Source organism: Habropoda laboriosa, unplaced genomic scaffold (assembly GCF_001263275.1).
Source record: "Habropoda laboriosa isolate 0110345459 unplaced genomic scaffold, ASM126327v1 scaffold65, whole genome shotgun sequence".
NCBI lineage: Eukaryota > Metazoa > Arthropoda > Insecta > Hymenoptera > Apidae > Habropoda > Habropoda laboriosa.
The window spans coordinates 4749686-4758878 of NW_017100254.1; the positions used below are offsets into that span (position 1 = coordinate 4749686).

Below are 9193 nucleotides of genomic sequence, written 5' to 3' on the forward strand. Positions count from 1 at the left end.
AACTTAATGAAACAAAACTTTATTTAAATATTTCAGGCTGACTGGCTTTATCACCATGAAAGTTGGGAAAATGGCTGCATTTGCACTTGGTGGTGGAATAATAATGTTGCAAATAGCAGCTCATCAAGGTTACATCAAAGTTAACTGGGATAAAATTCAAAAGAAAGCAGAGAAAATTACAGATACAGTAGAAGAGAAAGTAACTGGCGAAGGATCCAAATTTCTTGATAAGGCAAGACTATTCATGGTTGTAATATATTCAGTATTTATATATTAGTATTTATGAACATAATATTGATGTTACTTACAGGTAGGGATATGGTGTCGAAAAAATTCATTTGTGGCAACAGGTTTCTTTGGTGGTTTCATGATTGGCTTAGCATCCTGAATAAAAAATATTAGTTTTGTATAAAAGTACGAGCAGACTATATATTCATTACTCTCTACATTAGCATTGTATGTTAGGTATCATTTTCATCACTTTCATTGGTATTTATAAATCAAACATACATTTTATAATTTCAATTAGTAACGTTAGTTGATTATTAAACAAATTTTTATATTATTTTTATAATGTATGTTTATTGTGAGAAACTTATAGTACTGTATCTTATATATCTGTGACTGAAATCTAACACATTTAAAAGTATGCACATGCATTAAGATGCTTTTGTATACCTTCTAAAAATTTAATATTTCAGTTAATAATCATGCATGTATATGTACAAATTTATACATTACTTCTCACAAAAGGTATGAAAAACAGAAAATAACAGAAATATTGTAAAAAGTTGGATATACATTATAATAAAAATTGAAGATTGAAATCTGTTCTTACTTTCTTTTGGTATATTACGATGTATTTTTATTTTTAAATTTTAAGTATCAATATTTTGTGTAAATTTGTGTATGACGTTTTGTGAGCATTTACCAAAATTTGAATATAAATCATCTATGTTAGTAACAGAATTCCCTGTTTCAGGTCGAGAGATATGTTGATAAAAAGCTAGATAAAGCTGAACAATTGTTGAAAAATGGTGAATCTCGTACGCGACGTTGGTACCACTCTATAACTGGTGATACCTCATTTCAAGCTACAGAATTACACTTTTTCTTTGCTTCTTTTATAGCTGGTTTAGCACTTGGAATTGCAACTGGCAATTAAATTGAAGTATGCTATACTTTAAATATATATAAAAAATCTGGTGCTTATTATGAAAACAAAATTTCACAAAAATGAATGTGATGAAGTAATAACAAATATAAACCAGGACTAACAATTTAAAAGGATGAAAAATACAGTACATCCAATAACATGATATACAAGACAAATAAAATTTTTGGTATTTATGTTCTTATATTTTGATATTTTTTGTGCTTTAGAGCAAAGTTATTTTTCTTCTAAATATACAGAACAAGAAATAAAAAAAAGATCAACATTTAGGTATGCTAAAATAAAAATAAATCTTGTATACTTTACAAATTTATATTAATGTCAAATATAAATCTTTAATAACATATTTTTTACGAATAATATGTTTATTATTTTGTAACATATTGATTGCTCTGGAGTTAGTATACAATAATATAGATACTACAAAATATATTAAAATGAATACATAAATTTGTACCATTTAGAATGGAACAATTCAATTATTTTAGAGATTATATTTATAGTACATAGAAGTTAATGTAATTTTTATTATATTCAGCCTTCATCACATTACAATATATGTAACACTTATTTTTTATATTATTTATCTACATTTGTTCAGATCTGAAATACGTTGTAATTTTTCATTACAAATGTTTTGTTATTCAATATATTTTATTTACGAAGTGAATAACATTTTTTGTTTAGTATTATATTAAAAATATAAAACAAAAGATAGTATTATGACATTACACCATAAATGTTATTGCAAGTAATTTGTATTCTGTCTTATGTATAACTAAGTTATATGGTTTTGATTGATGTAGATACAGTATTTTATAGTGTTTTCATTTTGCATGGAATTCTTAAGGTGTTTATTTAAGTATCTTATGGTGTAAAAAATACAATAAATGAGATCATGTAATACTGCCACCTTTATAACAAGTGTATTTGTAAATATTATGTATAATTCAATGCATGTATATGTAGGATGTAATACTGAATTTGTTACAGCAAAACACAAAGTTTTGATTAATTGGAAATTATTTAATATCGTCTATTGTAGTAAAATTTCTTTTTTCTAGATAAAGATATTAAGACCACATGAATTATTTTTTTAAGTAATTTCTGTATAAAAAATTGAACCTTTTTCACTGATATTCGCTATTTTCTTGATATTACTTTGTAATGTGACTGACTATTTATAGTCATTTTAATTATTACCAAATGGGTTACAAACATGTAGATATTTAAAAGTTCCTTTATGCAATTTTAACGTTTATTAATAATGTACAATTGTATCATAAGGTACATATCAATACAAATTTTGTACCTTATTTTTGAAATATTAGCTTGTAACAGATTAAGTTTTACATACTATATCTACAAATAAAGTTGTAGGAAACATAATATGTATGGCGCTTATGGTTAATCAAAAACGGTTGGAATCAATATTCTTCCGTATAGTAAATGAAAAAAAATTCGACATACATACAAAAATAAGTTATAATAAAATTGTCACTATATAAAATAATGATTTCATCTTATTTACTTTTTATCTTAAAATCTCTTAAGGCACTGCATTATGATAGTTCTCAATCGTCGTCTAATTTTTTGATCACCATTACAAAAAATATGTGTCGAATTATCCCCTATTTGAATTAAAGTATCTTCATCTTGCTACAAATAAAAATAATACACAAATATATATAAAAGAGAATGTAATGTTTAATAGAAAAAATACTAAAGAAAAAACGTTTCTTACTAAGTGAATACTGGTAGCTGTTGGACTGTGTTGTAACTTGGCTCCTTGAATACCTTCTTGATTAAGTTTTTGAAGTAGTTCTTGTGGATCTAAATTACCATATTCGTGTTTTCTTTCTTTAAGAACTTCTTCTTTAATAGGTGCAGGTGACCCAGAAGATGCTTTACGTTTTCCACTAGGTCTATCTTCAATACTCTAAAAATATGATTCTTAACTAATAAAGCATATCTTTAAAAATGTATACAGGTATACTTATTGTAGCTCTATCTAATAATGCATACTTTTATTGTATATACGTTGTCTTTAACTTCCAATTCGCCAGTAACAGAAGCAAGACTTAGACCAGGACGAATTTCATTTGGAATTATGTTTCCAGCTAATTCTGGTTCAATAAACACTCGACCTTTTTTTCTTTTTAAAGGTAGTTTTATAACTTCACCTCGCTTAAAAGTAATTAAAGGCTTTTCCTTAAACACATAATGAATTAAAAACCTACTAATATTTAATTAAAGTAATTTGTATATATTATTAAAACATTGACATTTACTCCCACTGGTTCTATAACAAGATCTGTCCTATGTGGTGCAGTTATTGGTGGTTGCGTATAACATTCGGGTATAACTAAATGTTCTGGTTTCAAGTCTCTAATTAATTTATTAGCTTGAGTAAAATTAAGAGATGTATCGATTGGGCAATGTACTGCTTTCATAGCTAGTGGTTGAAATGGTGCTAAAGCATCTAAATATGGAAAATCGGGTTCTGAAAAGAATTTTTAAGATTGAAAGACGTATCACAATACAATATATACACAGAGTAAGTCATCTAAGATTAGAATCCAAAATATCTTAATATTGTAGCCAATAAAGAAACGCATGTTCATGTATAATATGTTGACCTTCAAATGATCCTCTGTAAAATTATTATCTGATTCAATGTTCCAATGAGAACTCTGTTGGTAAGCATGCATACTGTATCTTAGGTAATTTCTTTTTATAAAAATTACTTCACAAAAAGTCATCTGATGGTCATTTATATAATAGTAAATATACCTGTAAAAATGATAGTATGTTGTGGATTATTGCCCCATAATTGAACAAAATGAACTGCATCTCCAAATCTAAGACTAGGATGACCACAAAATACAACACAAGGTTGTCTATAATCAGAACTGAAACCTTCAGCATATGTAGATGTAAAGTGTTTTAATCTAGCATTTTTAACAAGAAAAGCATGAGGAAATGGTTCTTCAGGAAGATAAACTTTATTTTGTTTATTTGTTGATAGCCTGAAAGACAATTAAAATAAATAATTCAAATACTTATAATACCATTTAAAATTTTGGAACATACCATTCAGCTAAAATATTTGAATATGCTAAAGAAGTTTCAGCTACTGGTGATATAAAAAATAAAGGAACTTGTGAAAAACCTGATTTATCCAAGTGAGTGCTAAGACATTCAAATAAATCATACACAACACCAGATGGATAACATGGTATTAGTACACATCCACCAGTTCTAAGTGTCATTGCTATAAAATTTAATTTTAATATAAATATTAAAGGTAATATTATAATTCAATTGAACAGTATATTTCCACCTACCAACAGTCATACAAAGTTCTCCAAGCATAGTATCTGGATTAGCAGTGGGTGTTTGAGTCAAACCTGTTAATATTAACATATTTGCATGTTTTAAAGTAGCTTGCTCCATAGGTCGTGGATGAGTTGTTAGTGTTGAAGATCCACTTACAAATGCAACTTTTTCATGATCACATGAAATTAACCAGTTACTGCTACCTAAACAATATCCAGAACTTATAGGAGTAACTGTTAATGCACCATATATATCCTATAAAAATTAAAAAGAATGTAAAAATACTACAAAGCAATATTACATTAACTTACCAATTTTTGATCATATCCTACTGTTTGGATGTATGATAAAGCAGTATTAACTGCTGACATTGAATATACATGTTTCCAAGATTTTGGTTTAAGAGCATCAGCTAAAGGAGGAGGTAATACATGTAGCATTTCTTTCCAATGTTTAGCTAATGTTGCTTTAGGAGTTTGTTCAATAAATTCTACTAATTCTTCCATAAAAAATCGTCCAATTTGTAATGTTGGTTCTGTAGCATAAATAATGCCTTTAAAACCAGTATCTTCTGTTATAAATGGCAAAGCCAACATACAAGTGTAATTTGATATTAAAATTGCATCAATTTCTGAAAAATCTACTATTTTCTCCAAGGGTGGAGAAAATTCAGGAGTTGAGTCTACAAATACTCTACCACAACATTCTTTTAATTCCTAAAAATTGAATATCTAACATAAATTCAATTTTATACATGAAATACATAATTTGAAAAAAGTATGTGAATATGCAAACCCCTTCTATTTGCCAGTCTTGATGATTATCTCGTGGAAGCCACAATGGCAAAGAATTAAATTTAGCACTAGGAACCATAGGCATTGGCATAAAATGTAATATAGATTGCATATTTAAACCACAATCTAACATCAAAGTAATTCCTTTGAAACTTAGGATTAAACATGGCTTTGTTGGTTCACTTGATAAACAATACTATAAATATAATAAATGTTGTTAAAATACAGCTATTATGACCAAATAATACAAACTAATGTTAAATATTTTAGTGATTTTATTCAAAAAAAATTATTACATTGAAGTATTACAATGATTATAATTACCAATTTCATTTTAAACGTTTCTTTTTTATCAATTTCTTATTCAACACAATTATGACAAAAGTGTTTTAATTCGGCATATACAAAAACATAACCTCTTATATAAGGTTTGCTGACTCCAATATTTTTGAACTGTAACCTTAGTATTTCATAATAAATGAAATAAAGTAAATTTATTCATACGAAACATACAATATAAATTGTATAATACAAAATTATGATTAAATAAGTTGTAAATTATAACAGTTCCATTCTTTTTAATTACACTTTTTAAAAATGTGCGAAGTTATTGTATTATTCAATGGATTTTCCACGAAACTTGAAGATAGAATAATGAAAGCGAATTGTACTTGTACATTAATAAAAGCATCGAAGAATATTATCGTTGATACGATGACAGCTTGGGATCGGCAGAAAATAATACAAGGTGTATATCGTTTAACGGATATTTATAATGTTTTTACAAAATACTTAAATAGAACTTTTATTCTAGCGCTTGCGGAACATAATATTATACCCGATGAAATTGATTATGTTGTTTGTACTCATAGTCATGCCGATCATATAGGAAATAATAATCTTTTCGTAAATGCAGAACATATAATTGGAACTTGTGTCCATCGCGGAGAACTATTCTTTGATATAAATTTTAAAAATGGTGAAATTTCTTTAAATATATGATATTTTACAATTAACTTATATTACTTAACATATAAAAATTATGATTATTCTACACACATATAGAAGGATATAAAATTTGTCCAGAAGTTAAAGTTATAGCAACCCCTGGTCATACACTGGATGATGTTACAGTGCTAGTTGAAACTACAATTTGTGGAAAACCCACATGTTTTGCTATAACAGGTTTCTTTAAAATAAATATATTAACATTTTATACAGTTTAAGTGCATTAGTTTGTATATTTTTTTTAATTTTATAGGAGATTTGTTTGAAAAAGAAGAAGACATACTAAATCCATCCATTTGGAAAGAATTAGGAACTGTGGAGTTACAAAAAACTCAGTCACAAATGCGATGTAATATAATAGATGTAGCAAATTTTATAGTACCTGGACATGGACCAATGTTTGCTGTTACTGATAATATAAGAAGAACTATTAAAAATCAAGTACTTGCATAATATAATAACACATATATGGAAGTTTATTAGAGAAACTAATGTAATTGTAATATTTAATTAAATTTAATATATTTTAACATTAGTTTTACAAATACTTTATTAAACACTGTAAAGTGTAGTACATAATATCACAACATTATTCTATATATGTATACATTGCAATGATAATTATTACATACTGTTCAATTCACAAATATATAGAAAAGAGCATTTTAATTGCTATGTGCTAGAATCCTGCTTGTTATGCAATATTATAAGTCAATCAATATAACAAAAATAATTTCCTAATTAAAATAACAATAATTGTGAAAAGAAGAGCATAAACATATTATAGATAGTTTTTTAATAAGCTGTATTTTGAATAACAATTTATAAAATGTAAACTATATATTCAAGTATTTTTGTTAAGTGTTTTCACAGCCAACATCTAAAATAAGACTTCTTTATCCATTACTTTTATATTTCATATTTTATGAACAGTTTAAATGTTGCTGGTAATAAATCATATTTGAATATACTTGTATATTGTGTACATTTGGTATTAATACATAAGAAATGATAAATGTATACTTAATAATGTGATAAATTTATCCAATTTGTTATTATGAACAATATTATGTTTTTTTCAAAAATAATTAGACTGCACTTAGTAGACAATACTATTTTTCCCATTTAACAGGTTCTTATAACTTGTTATATATATCCTCTATACTTTTTAAAAAATGTATTACATTATTATGTCATTTACAAGACATTAAAGTTTCTACTTATAATCATGTTCACATGGGAAGTTTGTCATTTATTTTGTAATTTCGTAAATTTTGGCACTAGTTTTAATTAATGTATATTGAAATTTTGCCAGTAAATTGTTATGCTTGAATTCAATTAATTTTTAGATAATTTATACCTGCTTTCTTTAAAAGTATGTACAATTACAAATTATAATATAAATGGTATATATTTTTTGGATTATTACACATTAAGTGTCCTGCACCTTGAATACAAATATGATTGTATATGCCAGCAAAATCAATTTGCTGAATAGCAAATAAAATTCTGTATTTAAACAATTATACTTTCAAGTTAGTTTCAAATTATTGCAAAATACATCCAAATATGAAATGTATTACTTCTTAAGCTGCTTTGTTATATTTTGCTATCAATTATTATATTCGAATGTACAATGCAAATGAAAGTTGGTGCCACATTACTATATTTCATTCAATAGTGTTCCAAGATAATATTTATCTGTAATAATTATTACAAGCCAGGACCTCCACTGAATAATAAATTAATATAGCAGATAAAAAGTATAATAATTTATGTTTATTGGTGTTTACTGACATAATAAAATTTGAAACTTTAAAATAGATTTAGTACAACCAATAAATGTAATGTATACATTATTATTATTATTGTTATATAATTCATACATATATGTAGATACAAAGTACTAAAGAAGTTGGACACTTTTTAAATCTTAGAATCATGACAATCAAATAACAATAATGCAATCATGTTCATTACAAAGTGAAAGTAATATAAATTACGTTTATTATAACAATTTACATTCATGTTTTATCAACAAATGATACGAACATTTTTCCTTAGAATAATTAAATAAAAGCAGTAGATAATAAATTTATTTTTCAAATTCTATTTATAATTGATAATATTAGACATAATTGTCTGCACAGATTATAAGCTTTTTAAATAAATACATTTATCAGTTGCACATATAATATTACACATAGAAAGTTAAGTTTATTTACCAATATCAATTAGTCTCTATAAATGTTTGCCGACCAAACCTGGCAAGGCGACGCGTGTGTGCAATGGTAGTGGTCCCGGACTAACTTCTCCCATCACAGTTCCCAGCTGCCCCACAAAGTATTAAATACATCAAGAATCCATCTCTAGATTCTTACATATTATTTAATATACCAAATGCAATTATTATCAATTTTAAAGATGTAAAAATTTTTGAGTAAAACCTTTCTTACAAAATCAGATATAGCACATACAAGATCAAATCAATATTTAAAAATGGAAATTGTTTTTATGCAAATACCATAATTGGAACAAATAGATTATTAAATAAGGAGAAAGATTATAATTTACTAATGTATTTTTGGAATTTGAAGCTGCAACAAAATAATTCTCATGAATTTAATGTATTAAAATGATGCATTGGAATTTCAGTATGTGTAAAAATAAATCTTGCTTCACCTTCTCCTTATTACTTATTTTTATACAATACTTACATCCAATCTTTTGTTGTCAATGTCTTTTGTTATCTAAAATATTGAATAATATTTCCCAAAGAAAATAAATACCAGGAAAATATAATCAACATTTATAGAAACTATAATACAACAGTAATATGTAATATTCAACACCAACATTGCATACGCACATACCTATC

At 25.9% G+C, this 9193-nt stretch overlaps 4 protein-coding genes across 4 annotated transcripts in view; 2 read left to right on the forward strand and 2 right to left on the reverse strand.

Annotated features, from left to right (window-relative positions):
• Positions 1-1240, forward strand: part of LOC108572440 (FUN14 domain-containing protein 2) — a 2050-nt gene extending 810 nt beyond the window's left edge. The window contains exons 3-4 of the mRNA XM_017934678.1: positions 37-232; positions 983-1240. Of these exons, the coding sequence (XP_017790167.1) occupies positions 37-232; positions 983-1165 (379 nt within the window). The 3' untranslated portion in view covers positions 1166-1240. The remainder of the gene's footprint in view (positions 1-36; positions 233-982) is intronic.
• Positions 1241-2713: 1473 nt separating this feature from the next.
• Positions 2714-5640, reverse strand: LOC108572446 (integrator complex subunit 9). The gene is made up of 10 exons (XM_017934685.1): positions 5632-5640; positions 5309-5503; positions 4825-5229; positions 4522-4768; positions 4268-4448; positions 3968-4203; positions 3466-3677; positions 3200-3385; positions 2919-3113; positions 2714-2833 (listed from the first exon to the last, which is right to left on the reverse strand). The coding sequence occupies exons 1-10, from the start codon at positions 5638-5640 to the stop codon at positions 2714-2716; spliced, it is 1986 nt and encodes a 661-aa protein (XP_017790174.1).
• A 264-nt stretch (positions 5641-5904) lies between these two features.
• LOC108572281 (metallo-beta-lactamase domain-containing protein 1) lies at positions 5905-6768 on the forward strand. The gene is made up of 4 exons (XM_017934480.1): positions 5905-6055; positions 6122-6286; positions 6373-6492; positions 6569-6768. Exons 1-4 carry the CDS (start codon positions 5905-5907, stop codon positions 6766-6768), a joined length of 636 nt encoding a protein of 211 aa, XP_017789969.1.
• A 1788-nt stretch (positions 6769-8556) lies between these two features.
• The window catches only part of LOC108572338 (sodium/hydrogen exchanger 7), a 10620-nt gene continuing 9983 nt past the window's right edge, over positions 8557-9193 (reverse strand). Inside the window, 1 exon segment of the mRNA XM_017934558.1 lies at positions 8557-8646. Within this exon segment, the coding sequence (XP_017790047.1) occupies positions 8557-8646 (90 nt within the window).